We start from the raw sequence: 19,547 nt of genomic DNA on the forward strand, positions 1-19,547 counted from the left end.
CTAAGATGAACAGGCACATGGGTCAATACATGAGCGGGACACAGAAAGGAATTGGCAAGAATACCAGAGGCGCAAAACACCAGCTACTGGTAGACAGAACAATCAGCCGAGACTGCAAGACCAGACTGACCAACCTGTGCACTGCCTGGATTGATTACAAGAAGGCCTATGACTCAATGCCCCACAGCTGGATACTGGAATGCCTAGAATTGTACAAGATCAATGGGACCCTAAGAGCCTTCATCAGGAACTCAATGGGGATGTGGCGTACAACACTAGAGGCCAACTCCAAGCCCATAGCACAAGTCACCATCAAGTGCGGGATCTACCACTGCTGTTCTGCATAGGCCTGAACCCCCTCAGTGAGATCATTAACAAGACTGGCTACGGATACCGACTACGGAACGGAGCAGTTGTCAGCCACCTCCTGTACATGGATGACATCAAGCTGTATGCCAAGAGTGAACGAGACATCGATTCACTGATCCACACTACCAGGCTATACAGCAATGACATTGGAATGTCGTTCGGACTGGAGAAGTGTAGTCGGATGGTATCAAAGAGAGGGAAGGTAGTCAGAACTGAGGGGATTGAACTACCAGAAGGCAACATTGCAGACATAGAGGACAGTTACAAGTACCTGGGGATCCCGCAGGCGAATGGGAACCATGAAGAGGCCGCTAGAAAAGCTGCAACCACCAAGTACCTGCAGAGGGTCAGGCAAGTCCTGAGGAGTCAGCTGAATGGTAAGAACAAGATCCGGGCCATCAACACGTACGCCCTGCCCGTGATCAGGTACCCTGCTGGGGTAATAGGCTGGCCAAAGGAGGAGATAGAAGCCACTGACATAAAGACAAGAAAGCTCCTTACCATGCATGGAGGGTTTCACCCCAAGTCCAGCACCCTGAGGCTGTACGCTAAGCGGAAGGAAGGGGGCCGGGGACTGGTGAGTGTCAGCACCACAGTCCAGGATGAGACAAGGAACATCCAAGAATACATTGGGAAGATGGCCCCAACTGACCGAGTGCTCAGTGAATACCTCAGGCAGCAGAAACCCAAGAAAGAGGAGGGAGACGAGGAACCATCATGGAAGGACAGGCCCCTGCACGGTATGTACCACCGGCAGATAGAGGAGGTGGCTGATATCCAGAAATCCTACCAGTGGCTGGACAAAGCTGGACTGAAAGACAGCACAGAGGCACTAATCATGGCAGCACAGGAACAAGCTCTGAGCACAAGATCCATAAAGGCTGGGGTCTATCACACCAGGCAAGACCCCAGGCGCAGGCTGTGTAAAGATGCCCCAGAGACAATCCAGCACATAGCAGGGATAGCTCAGTAGGTAAAGTGGTCGCCCCATGATCGGAAGGTCGGCGGTTCGAATCCACTTAACGGCTACCCTGAGGTACCCCTGAGCAAGGTACCGTCCCTACACACTGCTCCCCGGGCGCCTGCTTAGTGGGCTGCCCACTGCTTCACTGAGTGAATGGGTCAAATGCAGAGAAAAACAAGTAATTTCCCCATGGGGATCAATAAAGTATCCATTATTATTATTATTATTATTATTATTATTATTAACAGCAGGGTGCAAGATGCTAGCAGGCAAGGCATACATGGAACGCCATAACCAAGTGGCCGGCATAGTGTACAGGAACATCTGTGCCGAGTATAACCTGGAAGTCCCGAGGTCAAAATGGGAGATGCCCCCAAGGGTGGTGGAGAATGACCGAGCTAAGATCCTGTGGGACTTCCAGATACAGATGGACAAAATGGTGGTGGCTAACCAACCGGACATAGTGGTGGTAGACAAACAGAAGAAGACGGCCGTAGTGATCGATGTAGCGGTTCCGAATGACAGCAATATCAGGAAGAAGGAACACGAGAAGCTGGAGAAATACCAAGGGCTCAGAGAAGAGCTCGAGAGGATGTGGAGGGTGAAGGTAACGGTGGTCCCCGTGGTAATCGGAGCACTAGGTGCGGTGACTCCCAAGCTAGGCGAGTGGCTCCAGCAGATCCCAGGAATAACATCGGAGATCTCTGTCCAGAAGAGCGCAGTCCTGGGAACAGCTAAGATACTGCGCAGGACCCTCAAGCTCCCAGGCCTCTGGTAGAGGACCCGAGCTTGAAGGATAAACCGCCCGCAGGGGCGTGCTGGGTGTTTTTATATATATATATATATATATATATATATATATATATATATATATATATATATATATATATATATATATATATATATGTACACACATATATATACATATATATATATGACCCGGATGTCACCTGAGGTTTCGGCATGGACACATTAACATAGGGCTGCTCAATTAATCGAATTTTAATCACGATTACGATCTGGGCTTTCAACGATCATTAAAAATGACTGAGCCGATTATTAGCCCCTCCCTCGTTTATCCGCGACACCTTAAAGGCCGGTCCGTGAAAATATTGTCGGGCATAAACCGGTCCGTGGTGCAAAAAAGGTTGGAGACCGCTGATTAAGAGGACCCGAGGGAAGCTCGGAAAGCTAAGCAGAAGTTATTTGGAGAGGAGAGTGACTGCCGTTGGTTGAAAAGGGAGGTAAAAAACCCCAAAAACAAACCTTCAGTGGTGTTGCACACTATTTTATATTATTTTTTAAAGTCATTATTCAATACATTGTTATTGTTAACCCTTTAAAGCCGGTCAGAGCAGCACGCTCTGTTTTGTGTAACTATTTTTAAATCCCTGTAGAACCTGAACCCTGTAAGCTAGCGCAATAATTTGTTTTGCATATGAAACTTACATCTTATGCCATCAGCTTGTCCTCGGTCACGGTTTCCTTCCACATAAATTGCATAAAAAGCGCTTGCAGGAACAAAAACATAATATTCCAGAAACACGCTTTGCCGATCCGATCAGCTGTTCGTAACACTTCGCACATTGAAACAGACGTCACCGCTAACTATCACATGTCCGCCATTTCCTGCCCGAAACCGGAAGTGATGTCATTTTCGCGGAAAATGTAGTTTTTGTAGGCCTTAAAAGCCTATACTGATCATGTTTGACTTTTCTGAATAGTTTCTGGGATGCTTAGAACTCGAATTGCACTGCTGGAAATAGTTTATTTTGATGCACCTGCTGTTTTCTTTGCAAATCTGCATCATAGGATTGTTTTTGTTTTTCCTGCAGTATATAAAAATTGCTGTATCTCCAAAATAAAACTATGAAGACACTCAAAATAAATTTCCTGTTGTTGTAAACTATTTTTTGCAACTTTTTTGTATTTAAAGTTTTGAGGGATAAACCTCTTAAATTTCTCCAAGTAGAAATATATGTTAAAAAACAAAAACAATTTTCAATTTTTTTGTAGTTTATTGCACTTTTTTGCAATTAATGTAGTTACTATGGACTTAATGCATACATATTATTAAAATATGGGCTATAACAGTTGTATAGCAACTTGAAATGCTCCCACAAATGGCACTACAACATGTAAAAAAATAATAGAAGCTCTGGCGGACTTGGTTCTATAGTAGGTCTTAAAGGGTTAAATAAATATCGTCAAATAATCGAGATCTCAATTTCAGTGAAAATAATCGTGATTATCATTTTTGCCATAATCGAGCAGCCCTACATTAACACACCGAAAACAAGTTTAAAACACACTGAAAGACGTATTATCTAAATACATGAACTACAAAAGAAGACCAGGCGACCAGAAGACAAGTTATAATAGGACAGTTTGCTTGTCTCATTGAGTGACACACACACAAACATTTTAACGACACAGGACAAATATGCCGCTGGTAAACTATTTATAAGGCTGATTCTTAATTTCCTCCTGTGAACATTTTAGTGTCACATGTAAAGTAATAAAAAACCCACACAGAATAAAAAGGCAGATCACAGTTAATAGAAATATTTTTACAAATATCTTTAACAAATGTACATAACAAATCGCAAAGGTGTCTTTTATGGCAGCAACTTTTTTTTAAACATACATTTTTGTTTATGTTTTGTTTATTTTTGTGCACACTTCTTCTGTATGCCACCACATAAAAACACTGCTTAGTTAAGTAATACAGGGAGTGCAGAATTATTAGGCAAGTTGTATTTTTGAGGAATAATTTTATTATTGAACAACAACCATGTTCTCAATGAACCCAAAAAACTCATTGATATCAAAGCTGAATGTTTTTGGAAGTAGTTTTTAGTTTGTTTTTAGTTTTAGCTATTTTAGGGGGATATCTGTGTGCAGGTGACTATTACTGTGCATAATTATTAGGCAACTTAACAAAAAAACAAATATATACCCATTTCAATTATTTATTTTTACCAGTGAAACCAATATAACATCTCCACATTTACAAATATACATTTCTGACATTCAAAAACAAAACAAAAACAAATCAGCGACCAATATAGCCACCTTTCTTTGCAAGGACACTCAAAAGCCTGCCATCCATGGATTCTGTCAGTGTTTTGATCTGTTCACCATCAACATTGCGTGCAGCAGCAACCACAGCCTCCCAGACACTGTTCAGAGAGGTGTACTGTTTTCCCTCCTTGTAAATCTCACATTTGATGATGGACCACAGGTTCTCAATGGGGTTCAGATCAGGTGAACAAGGAGGCCATGTCATTAGTTTTTCTTCTTTTATACCCTTTCTTGCCAGCCACGCTGTGGAGTACTTGGACGCGTGTGATGGAGCATTGTCCTGCATGAAAATCATGTTTTTCTTGAAGGATGCAGACTTCTTCCTGTACCACTGCTTGAAGAAGGTGTCTTCCAGAAACTGGCAGTAGGACTGGGAGTTGAGCTTGACTCCATCCTCAACCCAAAAAGGCCCCACAAGCTCATCTTTGATGATACTAGCCCAAACCAGTACTCCACCTCCACCTTGCTGGCGTCTGAGTGGGACTGGAGCTCTCTGCCCTTTACCAATCCAGCCACGGGCCCATCCATCTGGCCCATCAAGACTCACTCTCATTTCATCAGTCCATAAAACCTTAGAAAAACCAGTCTTGAGATATTTCTTGGCCCAGTCTTGACGTTTCAGCTTGTGTGTCTTGTTCAGTGGTGGTCGTCTTTCAGCCTTTCTTACCTTGGCCATGTCTCTGAGTATTGCACACCTTGTGCTTTTGGGCACTCCAGTGATGTTGCAGCTCTGAAATATGGCCAAACTGGTGGCAAGTGGCATCTTGGCAGCTGCACGCTTGACTTTTCTCAGTTCATGGCAGTTATTTTGCGCCTTGGTTTTTCCACACGCTTCTTGCGACCCTGTTGACTATTTTGAATGAAACGCTTGATTGTTCGATGATCACGCTTCAGAAGCTTTGCAATTTTGAGACTGCTGCATCCCTCTGCAAGATATCTCACTATTTTTGACTTTTCTGAGCCTGTCAAGTCCTTCTTTTGACCCATTTTGCCAAAGGAAAGGACGTTGCCTAATAATTATGCACACCTGATATAGGGTGTTGATGTCATTAGACCACACCCCTTCTCATTACAGAGTTGCACATCACCTAATATGCTTAATTGGTAGTAGGCTTTCGAGCCTATACAGCTTGGAGTAAGACAACATGCATGAAGAGGATGATGTGGACAAAATACTCATTTGCCTAATAATTCTGCACTCCCTGTAAATGTAATATATAATATGAAATATATAATATAAAATGTGTACACACATTCATGATTTAGACTATTCTTACTTAATTCGATCACGTTTACCAAGAGCATTATATCTTAATCACAGTTTTTGTTCCTTTCTTCTCTAATTTCATAGTTTAAGGAAGTCCAGGATCCAGTCTGAGCACATGTGGACATGTGATACCATATTTTGTCTAGCTTTTTCTTTTGCTTCCATAACTTCCAATGACCTGCATGCAACGCTACAAAATAACTTGGATTACAGTGTTCCTGAATGGGATCTGTGTTTTATATGATTCAGTTTAAGAACAAACCCAAATGCACACCAGGACAAGGAGGGGGTAAGTAAACTCACAGCAAGGCCCGAGAGTCAACTAACTTTCAAAGTAAAACAGGAAATGAGAAAATGATAAAAAATAAAAAATAAAAAAAAACTGAAGGGAGGAAGTATGAAACCACTGAGAGAACTCCATAAAACACTAAACAGCTACTAAAACTCAAATATGACAAGAGTCAGAGCTCAAGATGGAAATGAAACAGGTATTAAAGCCTCAGTTAATGTTCACTGTGCTGGTCGCATCTCCATCACAATCAGCTCTGTGATTTATTGCCCATGTTAGGTGAAGACTGCACAGCAACAAAGACCTGTGAGAAGGGCTAAAATGAAGAAAGGCCAGTTTCATGAACCTGAAATGAATTTAGTCTGCATTTATTGCAGTGCTGTCATGTTTAAAAAGACTCACTGTGATTTCAAATATTTTGTCACCGTTTCAAATACAGATGGCTCCAGCTCGTGTCTGTCACAGACCTTCCTCCTGAACTGAGTTCTCCTTTTTTAATGGAAACTCTCAGCAGACCAGAATTTTCTTGAAGAAACATCAGACAGTACTGGATTGCTCCATGGAGTCTAAAAATTGCCCTGCAAAATAGTCGAGTTCAAGGGACATGACTCACAGCCCTTCAAGGTAAGCAGTCAAATGTTACCATTTATAGACTTTTATGTACAGATCTGCCGGATTATGAGAAGTGTGCTATCATATGAGCAGCAGCATTTTGAGGGTAAGTTGAGGGAAGGATGTTGGTAAAAGCAATGGAGAAAAAAAAAACAAGGATCAAGGATCAGGAAGAGGCCAAGGAAACAGCGTGTTATACCCAAAGGGTGCTGTTTTTCTGGAAATGTAAGAAATGTAAGAGGTCTGTGGATAAAAAATTGCAATACCAAGGCAAGATTTTTTTCTAAATGTGTAGAGGTTTTTGGGATCAGGAAAGTGGCACAGGACAAAAGTCTGAAATTAGTTTCTATTTACTGACTGTGTGTAACAAATATATAAGATATTGTACTTAAAATACCTAAAGTACAAGTACCAGATGATAAATATTAATTACCATAAACTCATATGTGTCTCCAATGATGCATGCAGCCATCGTGCAACAGAGACAACTCATCTCACAAAGTTTCACTCAGGAATGCCATGCTTCTTGTTAGACTTTTGGAGGATGCACTGTGTGTGTTTATTTATCACTGTGTTTTAGCTGATTGGAGATTTTCAGACTCTGTGTGGTTGTTGTGTGGAGTAACTGTGCATTACGTCCTGCTTCCATGGCCCAAAGGGTCTATACCTGAGAGACGGAGCATACTACATGAACCAGCGCCTCTGAGGATTCGTGGTTTAAAGAGAGAAACCGCTACTGCAAAGAGGAAAGAAATGGAGGAAAGGTATAAAAAATGGCTGAGAGGTATGAAAAAAAAACAAAGTGAAAAGGAAGGGGAGAAAAAGTATAACGAACTGGGAAAAATAAGGACTCTGATGAGGTAAAGGAATGAATCTGGAAAGAAAAGAAAACAAAGTTTCAAGAGCTCTGTCTGAAAAAGAAACAAAGATGAAAGCTGTTCCAGACAAAAGAGAAAAAAGAGAAGAAAAAATAGTATAGTAATAGAGTTTCTGTAGCTCGGTGCGCCGGTGGAATAGGAAGTGTGCTGGTTACATGAGGGTGGGGGCGGCTGCTGGGTGCTCAGCTACACTTTTCCGCTCACCCCTTTCACTCTGTTCCCTGTAATATTGCTCTGCCTTTCATCTTTCTCCCAGACCCTCTCCCGATTCCCTCTCATCCCTCTCTATATCATGTTCCTCCTTCCTTCACCCTTACCTTCTTTCTTGCCACTCCCCTCAGACATTGCTCTACTTTTCCTCTTTCCTCTTCCTCAGATAAAAACAATCAGTCGTATCATAAAAATCAGGCACCGCATGGACAGCAGAAAGAGCAAAAATACAAGTTCACGTTCTTAAGGGTTCCTACTTCCTTGTCTTGGTCGTACTTCTGCCATCCATTATAAGCAACCTGGACACACCACCACTTCTCTGTCAGTCTGAGACTGATCCTCTCGCAGAGACCCTGCAGGATTTAAACAACAGGTCTTCTGCCATTCTCTCCACATGCTATTCTCACTAAGGCCCAGTTCAGCCCATTTTTGTGTTACCCTGTGAATTGAACTTGAGCCTCTCACACACTTTAGCAAGTGCATTATTGAAGCGGACATTAAACTTTCTGAAACTGACAGCAAAACGCACATTAACCCACATTTACCAGTGAGAAAATCAAGCTGTATATGCAAGTATTGATTCAAAGCAGGGGTGTCAAACTCATTTTCCATTGTGGGTCACACTTTGATCTTATTGGGCCGATCTAGCAAAACTCCCCTCTCTGTCAGCGTAAAGATGTTTAACTACACGTATATCCCATTTAATGTAGAAGAAGTGCAACTTCAGCAGTACATCAAAGTTTTTCTACATGATAAAGAAACACTGCTATAGTAAACGCAAGAAATCTGTCAGTACAAATAAATAAACACGTAAAATTACAGAGAAAAAACAGGTAGTTCACTGCCCAGAAAATGTCCTTTTCCCCCCACCCCTTTTTTAACACTTCTTTATTGATAGCTAATAGAATAGAAGCTTTTTGCTGACTTAACCATTTGTGTGAATGGTACTGGTGGATTTCTTTATCAGCAGGAAATGCTATGGAAACACAGTTAAAAGTCCTCCTTCACATCTTAAAAAGCCATCCAGAGGCCCAGATTGGGTTCTTTGACAGGCCAATTATGGCCCCCAGGCCTTGTGTTTGACACCCTTCATTTAAAGCCTTTTGCCAAGTTGGTTAAAAAGAAGAAAAAAAAAAGCCCTCCCCTCCCCCAAATACTAGAAACACTTCTCCAAAAATCTTAATTTACCATTTTTAAACTAAAATAATTTTTTCTACTTTTTGGTTGGTTGCAGAAATTATAATTTAAACTTTATCTGAAGAACTTTAATATTTATACCCTGAAACAACCAAGCCTTTTATCACTGATGAGAAAGCCAGTAGGTGGCGCCCTATCATTTGAAATGAAGCTGAAACTGAAACAACCTGATCTAAATAGTGAACCCGCCTCTGTGGCCCTCCTGTGTGTGCTGTAATGGTTCTGTATTTCCATCATGAACAAAACAAGAAAAAAAATCAGTATTACATCAAAGCCATTAAGCTTTGAGCCCAAATCCATTATCACAAATGGCTCTTTTCCACATACAAAGAATCTATTGACCAAACTAGTTCCGCTGCTTGTTTCATATAGGAGAGAATAAGCAGAGGTTTCATTATATTACTATGGATTGCTGCCATCTGTTGCATTGTTTCCAGCCGGGGATGGGACAGGTGTCCCCTGACCACACATGTTTATACAGGCAAATGATTAATAAGCAGACCAGACTGCAAATACTGCGAGACAACCGTCCCACAGGAGGATAACACGTCAATCTCCTTTTAAAGTCTTTGACTGGATGGATCTAAAGTGGAGCCTCGTGAGCACATGACAGTGACATCCTGTATGACGGCACCAGGTATGAAACATATCAGCATTCTCCACTCCCCAAAATCAACGTGCTTCTCTATGAGAAATCAGGTGGATACAAATGTATACATATTATACTTTTCACCCTCCTGCATTAAATGTTACTACTTACTTTTCAGACTAAAGGTTAAAATGTTACAGATTAAATTGTCCGGCCGATGTAGCTATGACACTGAAATGCTGATTACATAATGTAACACGCACACCTTTCACATTTTAAGTGCATTCAAACATACCAGTAGTTTTCATTTCCTGCTTTATGCATGTGTTGATCTTCCACTGATGACCATTGCAGTTAATTAAATGTACAGCAAATAAATATACTTCATCACTTTGATGCAAAAGTCATATAAGCAAGCGCTACAGCCACACATGGCTCCTGCTTGTTAGCTGGCATTGCGTGAGCGGGAGGGATGCCTTTGGTTAGCCTTTTTATTTTAGTTAATTTTCCATGAAATAATCTCTCAGATTCAATCTTTGTCATATTATTGTATCATTTACAGTATTAGCCTACGATTGATAATTTAAGCTGTGTGAAAGTTCCGTGTTTTCCCCCGTTTTATTTGAATGTGATTTATTTTCAAATATAACACGCATCAGAAACAATGAAGTTCTTCAATAAATGTTACTGCTAATTGAACATTTCTGCAACAACTCGGTCTTCACAATCACAGCAAGTGCAGTTTACAGTTTAGAAATATCCTTGATAGTAGGATATGTTAGTAGGATTTTCCCAACCTGTTATCATGGATGATGTCCCGATGAATCCGACTACCCTGCACAACCCAGAGAGGTCAAGAGGTCAGGGAGAGAGAGCGATGGCAGAAAAGAGGTGCAAAGACTCCCCAAAGAGACACAAAACAACCACAAAGGGATGCACAAGGACTCCACAGAGATACAAACCAACAATAAAGAAGCACAAAAAGACCACAAGGAGATGAAAAACACCCAATGAGACAAAATGACCATGACGAGACATAAAATGACCAAAAAACAGATGCAACATAATGGCCGAGAGGAACAAATCCATGGCAAAGAGATGTAAAATGCCTTAAAAAATGATACAAAATAACAATAAAGAGACAGAAGAAATAGAAACCTTCAACAAAGAGCTACAAAATGACCACGAGGACATGAAAAATAACTAGACGGAGCAAAACGTGGCTAAATAGATGCCACACGTTAACAGAGAGGAGAAGAGAAAACACGCTGCTGTGTCATTTGTAGTTATTTTGTGCCCAGGTTCCCGCTGTCGCATAATCCATCCATTCATATCAGACTCAATGAGCTTTTGCTTAATATTACAGCGGCTGGATAACACTACAGTAAAGCAGCCAATCGTTCCCGCCGTAGTTGTGCTCAGCTCTGCGGGCCTCGTTAGTATTCAGAGGGAATGAGCTTTGCCACGCAGGGCAATTACGTTCACAGAAAATTAACATTCATTGTGTCTCAGTGACATTATGTGAGTATCTCTCTCAGCATCCAGGGACCGAGAGCTGTGTAATCAATATCTATTAGTCCTCCCATCAGAAGAATTAGATTTCACTATTAGATCAGCCTGCTCCCCTGACTCGACGTCAAACATTATAAGTTGACTGGACATGTCATGCACCGATGTAGCTGCCTAATGAAAGAGATCATGTTGAACTCAAATACAATAAGGCGAAATATGAGCCACCTCACGAGGAGTTATTCTGCGCGGAGGCCAGCAGGTGTCAGGCTCGCACCGGTGAAAGAAACCAATGGAGTAAAAGGCTACAGAGCAGAAAGTGGCTTCACATTTTATTCATATGGACATGAGTGCATACAGAAACTGGTAAATTGTGAGTAAATCAAGTCAGAAACTGGCATTTGTTTCTATTTCCCACAGTGTCTTCTCCATATAAAAAAGACAGTCACGTGGACAAGAAAGGATTTTTTGGTTGTGTCTCACAGATGAATGTCACCATGGAAAACCCTGGCACAGAGAAAGTGATGGATTTGTGTCTAAAATGCACATGAGATTACAAAAAAAGACTTCAGAGCTGGCGTGACGCGACACTCGGTGAAAGAAAAGTCTTTTATTGTTTGATGTGAAACCTGAAGGGCTGCTGAGTTAAGTGCTCGTAATAACAATAATAATGTGCTCTATTCAAACCATAAACATACTCGTAGTTCTGATGAGAGAATTTGGTCAAATTCATGACTTGTGCCCATTTAAAGTGCTTAACCACGTACAGTGTTACAAATCATCTAAACAATAAGTTAAATCCAGTACAGATAAATAACAAACATATGTAAAAATCCAACATATTCAAACAAGCAACAGAATCTAAACAATGAGATACATTTTGAACTTAATATCACAAATGTACATTGCACATCGTCACATGATATATATACTGTATGTATATAGTGTTGGGTTTTTTTCTTCTTCTCTTTCTTTTCAGAATAGCTCAAGAGCAGACAGCTTTACTCGGGGACACTCCTTGGTTTGAGCTTTGCAGCTTCACGTCTACAGTCCTGTGATTCCCAACATAAACTCTGTGTGTAAGCAAACCCTGATCTCTCTAATACAAGAGTTCAGTTTTATTCGTTTTCTTTTATTATTTTGAGGAGGCGTCAAATCCCTCTCCTCTGAGTCTCGATGGGTTTGCTCAAGTCAGGTGCTAAAATCAGCAGTGCATCTGTACAGCAGGTTGGTGCTCCTTGGTGGGAGGTGAGAGCTCTTGAGGCGGGCCTGTGTGTTCATATCTATGTATGTGCGTGTGTGTATATATGTGTTGCTTTTTTTTATTATTATTTTTTTTTTATTTTTTTGGGCTGTGCTGGGGTCAGGTGCTGTGTTGTGCCAGGCACTAGGGAGGCAGCAGCGGGGGTTTGAAGGTGCAGGCTCCGGTGCACTGACGGGGGGTGAGCATCTTGCAGGAGAAATGGTGAAGGGCGTCGTGAGCTTCTGGGGAGGAACGAGTCCATCAGTGAGAACATGCAGCGGAAATGCAGACAATGCAACCTCACAAACTACCGATGACACAATGAAGTGTGAGTTGGATCTATGCCTCCTCTGATCTTGTAAAGAGTAACAATACTCACACATTCAACCCTTATTTTCTTTCTACTTGTTGTAAATGTTCCTCGTGTCCTAAGATGACTTCAGTGTAAGTGACAGGGGGAAAAAAAATCCCTTCGCCCCCGCCTCCCAAGTCCTATTTACTCTTTGTTTCCACAAATTTGAACTTTCCCACCAAATGTTGTTCAAATTTGAAGAGAATTAATTAACATTTCTGTTAATTAAATGAAACAGTTGGTGGAGCTAACTCCCCGTTCGCCGCCATTAAACCACTGCAGAAGAAGAGGAAGCAGCAAGGAGACATAATCAGAAAATCAGCAGTAAAACCTCAAAACGTTGGACAACGATGTGAAAAGGAATAGAAAGAAGACAGGAAATAAAGCGCATTTCCACTCATTTTTGGGGTTTGCTTGAATTTGGCCACATTCTCCTTATTTCTTTTTGCAAATTGGGCCATAATTTTTATTATCTTCACTGGGTGTTAAAGTCATATGACTTACAAATGCTCTTTCCAGCTCACCTTTATTAATAAGCATTTTCCATTACGTACAAATTCATGCAAAATGCATTTGCAGCTGGGGTATTTTTTTGGGGGGTTTTTTTGCACAGATTAAGTATACAGACAATCAGATGGATGGAAAGGTTGTAAAAACACAATGTTTCTGTGCTGAGCTGTGGTGGAGGACCAGTAAAAAAAAAAGAGGGAAAATAAGCTGTAAATAAGTGCCAGTTTGGAAGATGGGCACTTTATTTGAGTGCTGCCTGCTGTGGCTTTTTGGTCACTTACACTGAAATCGCTTGAAGAGCCACCAGGAGGAACACAGCGGTGCTTTCAGTGTTTTAATGTGTGCATGTGAGCACTGCCTTGAGACTGTTTTGAAAATTGTAAACCTACCCCTTATTGCTTTTTGTTGTTGTTGGTGGTGGTAATTTAAATATTGTCTATTGATCACTGATCACAGGAGATGTTTAATAAAAAGTTCCACTTGCATATTTAGAATTGAAGGCAAAGATTACACGTATTCCTTCTTGGACCAGATAAAATTACCTTTTAGCTTCTGTTGTATTGCATAACGAGCCTTTCTCTCTTGGTCCAACTCGCTGCACAAAGTGTCTATCGAAAAAAATGAAATGAATACAAAAAATAAATAAATAAAATAAGTAAAAATGTAAACTGCTGTTGGAGGATGTGAGGTGGAGGAGTGTAATGTATGTTGTTTGCCCCTGTGGTATTTAGAGTGACCCCTCTGTGTACTTGAACCCTGTATTTAAACTACTGTAACACTAAACCAATCCTTTAACGGGCGGCATTAGTTGCTGTCTACTGCATGTAACCGATACAGCACTACATAATGGTCTGTCTATTCAATTTTCCAGAGCATGATTTAGGAGAAAATAACCTTTGGTAACAAAACAATGCGGTTTCAATTTCACCTTTTGATATCTAATAATTTACTGAACTGCTGGACACAAAAAAAAAAGTATGAAATTTACAGGAAAAAGCCTGGACACAAATTGCCAATATTTCAATATGCAAGTGTCACTTTTCCTTTCTTTTTCTTTTTTCCTTTTTAGTTCAGTGCATGGTTTTTTTGTTTTCAGATGGATTACAATGCTTTATGATATTTAAACGTTTTTGTGGCTCCATTTTCCCCCCTCATAAACTTAAAGAGCATTGATCTACATCTGCTTTACAGTCAGAGTCTATGGAGGCGCACAATATATGTGTATATATATATAGAGAGAAGGAGAGAGACAAACCTCGAACAATCTGCAGCTGCTGGACCATTTCCTCTCTGTAGGACAGCTCACGCTTCATTTGATCCTGAAAATTATCTGAAGAGTACCGAAGGCCACATCAGATGGAAACTCTGACTTTGTGGGGATACATTTAAAGACACAATCCAGGATTCAAAGGAGAAAAAAAGAATAAAAACTCCCTCTCCTGCAAATAGTTTGGCTGTAAAGCACGGCCTGTTTTTAAAAATCCAGACAGAGATGTAAAATGCGTGTCTCTCTCTCTCTGTCTGTGTCACTTTCACTCACAAAAACACGCTCGTGATGCTCCCACCTTTTAAATGCTGGAATTCTCTCTCCAACTTCTTCCTCAGCTCCACTTGTTCCACGAGCTGCTTCTGTAATTCCTCTGCACAAAAACAAAAAAACATCACCAATCACCACAAATCAGCAGCTTTTCCTAAAGCGCACACACACACACACTTCCACTTACAATGATATATTCTTGAATTTTCAGCACATAAAGATTTATGCGAGCCGCACTCTCAGGTGCGTTCACAGCCTCGATAACAACCATTTTCACTGTTTTCCTTTCTCGCTGCCACAGTAATTGCCATGCATTGCCTGGAGGTGGAGACGATAATAATGGAGTCCCAGGGTTTTTCCAAGCGTTGTAAAATAATTAGCTGCCGTGCCTCGGGGTTATGGCTCTGTTCGTTAAAATATTAATAGCCTCTAAACGATTTCCTCTTATAATAATAAGTCAAAACTCCTACATCTTGTGATTAAGTGGTTAACAACTATGGAAACACTTTAGGCCTAAAAAAAATTTAAATAAATAAAAATGGAAATGCACATTTGGATTCTGGCACGCCATCTTTAACAGGCTGGGGGTATTTAGCTCTGTTTAAAATGAGGTGGAACTCAATATTTAATGTTCATTTAATAAAAAATACTATATTTGAAAATGTTTGCGGTCTTGTTAGATTTAATGCAATCCAAACTGCTTAAGCGAACTCGTTAATATTTAAAATAACACTTAAATTTAGTCCTGATTAGATGCAGTGACCAGCACAGCTTTTAACACACCCTGTGTGTACTCAAATTAAAAAAAAAAATGGAGTAACAATTACTGGCACTTTATATCACCTCCTTCTCAATTCTAATCCATATTCGGGCTTGAAAAGGGCCTCCTACCTTTAGCCATGTTCTGCAGGTCTCTTTCGTGCACGCTGATGTCGATGCGTAAAGCTCCATCGGCTGCGCACAAATAAAAAAAACTAACAATAAAAACCTGATTAACTGTAACACTATAAAAAGCTGCTGAATAAAAGTATCGAACCAGCCCAAAGTGGTCAGATGTGGCGATAATTAAAAGTAAAGACGATTTTTAAAACAGCAGATAACAGAATGATTAACGACCTTGTCTGTCCTGCTCCTGGTAGGACGTTGCAGTGCGCTGGGTCTGTATTTCAGACACGTGGTGAACACCTAGAAGCGAACAAGCCACAAACATTTTCAGGTAAAGGACGAGGAGACGCTCCCGCTCGCATTAATAACCCGGATCGGTAATTACCGTTGGATCTGCGGGGGCTGCTCGATTGTTTGGACCCAAACGTGGAAGGCTCGTTCAGAAGCACGTGGCCGTCCTTTTCATGAGCATACACCTGTAAAAGGAACAATCGTCTTTAATAGCGGCACAGCAATTATTGGTCATTTGGTGCACGCAATTTACGCTCTTTTATTTTTTTAAGAAAATAAAAGGAGTGGCTTGATGTGAAGATGGTGAAAGAAGCGGGGTTATTAAAGTATTTTGATTTTAATTAATATTTCTGCAGATTTGTGCAAATTGGGATACAGTGGTTTAATTAACATTGAAAACGGGAAAAAACAGTGTGTGTGTGTGTGTGTGTGTGTGTGTGTGTGTGTGTGTGTGTGTGTGTGTGTGTGTGTGTGTGTGTGTGTGTGTGTGTGTGTGTTATGTTGTATCTATTAAAAAATGTTGCTGTAACTGAATTTGGGAGAAAATCGTGGACTCAGGCAGTTTCACTGCAGGTGGTCCAAACACTCCCCACTAACCACTCTTACGACTAATATCTATAATAAATAATAAACACATATCTACATCTGGAATTTCCTTTCTCAAAGTCTGAATGAGGCTAATATGTTAATGCACTCTCTAATTCTCTAATCTTATTTTCTACAACTGTGACAATTCAACTCGCCCCAAGGGGATCATTAAAGTTTCATTTAATCTAATCTTACTTCATGAAGAGGGGAGCCATTACGCATCTGTCTGTCCTCATCCGATGACCCAGTGTGAGCGGAATCCTCCGGTGATGCTGCGACCGCCTCGGGGCTTGAGGCTGCATCGGCCTGCTCCTGACTCTCCTCAGCACCCGAGCACACCCGCTCCGGTACAGGGGAGTCGCGGTGGTCTCCTCCCGGTGATATCCGGATCGGATCCTCTTCGCCTTGTCCCCGGTTGGACTCCACGTCCACGTCCAGGTCGTCGTCGTCGTCGTCGTCCACCACGCTGTCTCTGTCCGGTGATATCGATCTGTAGCTGGAGCTCTCGCTGATAAAATCCGGGGACAGGTAGCCGGGGCGTATCCCGTAGGAGTCCCGGTTGCCGTACAGTTTGGCAATGGTCTCTGCGTCTTTGACGACGGGTCTAAAGGCGGAGATATAGCTGATTTTCCTCTGAGAGGTCTCGTCCCCGGACTTGTCCTCGTCGTTCCGGGTGGAGGAGGACTGGGAGCTGGGGCAGCGCTCTCCGCCGTCCTGCTGGTGGTGAGGGTGGTGGTTGGTGTCTTTTGGTGTGTTTGCGCCCCTCTCGCTCTGGTCCGACAGGTCGAGTTCGGCCGGCCGGACGCTTAGCAGCTCTGGGGGAGGTTTGGGTGGGGAGCCCGGGTAGGGCGGCATCGGTAGGCCTCCAGCTGCAGGCCAAAACATGGGGAAGGCCGGGTAGATCGGATCCTTTGTGCCGGGCCAAAACACACCGGGGATGTTGTTTTTGTTCACGTCAGGCACCCCGTCGCTCTTTTTCTGACACAGCCCATAACTAGGGAAGCCGTAGGGGTGGTGAGGGAACAGAGGTGGGGGGATTTTCTGAAGCATGCCAAAGCTCTTGCTGGGCACCGGGATGACCGGGTAACTCCGTTCGCCCCTCGCCAGACTCAGGTTGTTGCTCCCCTGATCCTCGTCGCAGCGCAATGTTTTGTGGGGGATCTCCGGGGAGCTGCTTTGAACCAGGCTGGACGAGGCCTGTGATTTCATGGGCGAGGACATCCCCGAGCCGCTCATGGGCAGAGTCCTCTTTCTGCTCCCCCCGTTGAACATGGCCTTCACATCCTCCCACGCGTGGCAAATATCATCATTGGATTTTTTTTCCGTCAGTTTCAAATGGCGTCTCCACGAATTGAAGTTGGCCGCGTCCGGCTGCAGATACTTGGACTCTGGGGTGCGGTGGGAGTGGAAAATGAATTTATTGGGAGAGAAATACATGTTGCAAAAGCTGCACTTGATGCACTTCGCTCTGGAGCTGTTGTATCTCGCGGGTATAAAGCTGCCCCTGCAGCCCCATGCGCACTCGTGAGACACGTCAAATGCAAAATTTTCTGGTAGCTTTGGCGGGCTGTGCGCTCCCAGGAAGGACTTGCAGAGCCTCTCGGCCTCCCTTTTGGTGATCATGCCGCAGCGCCTGGAGGAAATGGGCATAGCCCCGGCCCGGCGCAGGAGTTCCAGCTGCACCGGCGTGCACTGCACACAGGTGATGCCCAGAGCCACCCGGCGGTTGTGTATCTCGTTGTAGCTGTAGTTTTTCAGCAAGGTGTTGGAAATCTGCGCCAGACACAGTCTCTCCTTGCCGTCTATGACAAGAGACACGATGGGCACCCCGTACAGGGATGTCTCACTCACTTGGTTCGGTTTGAGAGAGCCGGGGCTGGAAAAGCTCTGCGCGCCCTGCTTTAAACTTGGGGAAGAGCTAGCGTCTCGTCCCGCGTCTCGAAGCTGTCCGGGCATCGACTCCATCCCTGGAAGCCTGTGAGTCAAACAGAAGACAAGACAGTGAACCGGAGGCCCGTGGGGTTGTTTACGCAAGCACTATATGTTTACCGTGTTCTGAATCTTCGCATGACTCAAGTCTGCGAGAAAAATGAAAAACATCACAGAAAACGAATAAAAATACTTTAAAACGCCTAAATAATAACCATTTGAAAGGCAAATATTAAATATATATTATTTCCGTATTATTATAATCGGCATTGACCAAAAATTATATATATAAAAGTAATTATTACAATTGTGTCATAATTAAAATGAAGCAATAGCAGAGGGTCTTTTAACTGTTTGAATAATAATAATAATAATAATAATAATAATAATAATAATAATAATAATAATAATACTTTTTAAGTGAAATTAATTAGACGTATTTATTATTTCAGCATGATTTCCGTGCTCTCTGCCTCCTCTCCTGTCCTACAGGCTCCTGCGCGTTGGTGGATCTACTTCTACCGCTACTCTTTATCCTGAAATCGGCTCAGCCGTTAAGGGGGAACTACTTAAGGGTCACATAAGAATCTTATAGGTGGATAAGGACAGAAGGAAAATGCAGCCTGAGCTGCGTCAATGCGCTTAGCGGAGAGGAAAAGAACAACTATAAGCCGCTTTCCCGCGAGCTAATTACACAGGTCCAAGCGTGCGTCTTTGCATTGTTAATAAAAGACCAGGCCCATATATAATTAAAGCTTCTGCGCAGATTAGCCGCAGACGACTGCTCGAAATTAGGTTGAAGCGGGCCTATCTCACGTTCCCCTGCGCGTACTTAACTTTCTGCGTCTCTTGTGCCAAAACGCACGCAAACCCCTGCTTTTATTTTGTTACTATTTTGAAGTATTACGAAGCCACTGATACAGCCGAGTTACGGTCAAATCGCGAGAAATTAAATTAAATTAGCTGTTGTAAATTGTTGTTGTAATTTTAGGATGAATTTGGTGATAAGGAAAACAAAAACAGAGACATACCTTTCTCTCCTGTAAAAGCAACACACCGTAGGGGAAGTCAGGCTGGGAAATCAATATTAACAATAAATAAAATGAAAATAAACAGACAAAAATTGAGAGAGTCCAGAGAGGGAGAGAGGATGGAGAAAAGAAGGCGCACTGGCAGTGAAAGCGCTGAGGAGGAGCCTTTATTTCAGTGCATTTCAGGGCAGGCAGCAGCACGCGGGACCTCCA

The 19,547-nt window shown here is 42.3% G+C and overlaps 1 protein-coding gene across 5 annotated transcripts; it reads right to left on the reverse strand.

The window, feature by feature from the left end:
- Window positions 1-12,218: 12,218 nt before the first annotated feature.
- LOC308398315 (SKI family transcriptional corepressor 1 homolog-B-like) lies at window positions 12,219-19,547 on the reverse strand. 5 transcript variants are annotated; one of them, XM_080884882.1, is made up of 9 exons: window positions 19,335-19,547; window positions 16,570-18,349; window positions 15,881-15,971; window positions 15,727-15,795; window positions 15,502-15,564; window positions 14,639-14,713; window positions 14,329-14,403; window positions 13,616-13,681; window positions 12,219-12,450 (listed from the first exon to the last, which is right to left on the reverse strand). In XM_080884882.1, exons 2-9 carry the CDS (start codon window positions 18,337-18,339, stop codon window positions 12,356-12,358), a joined length of 2,304 nt encoding a protein of 767 aa, XP_080741008.1. In that variant the 5' UTR covers window positions 18,340-18,349; window positions 19,335-19,547; the 3' UTR covers window positions 12,219-12,355. The 5 variants fall into 5 exon arrangements, with proteins under 5 accessions (XP_080741008.1, XP_080741007.1, XP_080741010.1 ...); XM_080884881.1 differs by having other exon boundaries at window positions 12,219-12,453; XM_080884884.1 differs by lacking the exon at window positions 13,616-13,681.

Source organism: Rhamphochromis sp. 'chilingali' (assembly GCF_963969265.1).
Source record: "Rhamphochromis sp. 'chilingali' genome assembly, chromosome: 6".
NCBI lineage: Eukaryota > Metazoa > Chordata > Actinopteri > Cichliformes > Cichlidae > Rhamphochromis > Rhamphochromis sp. 'chilingali'.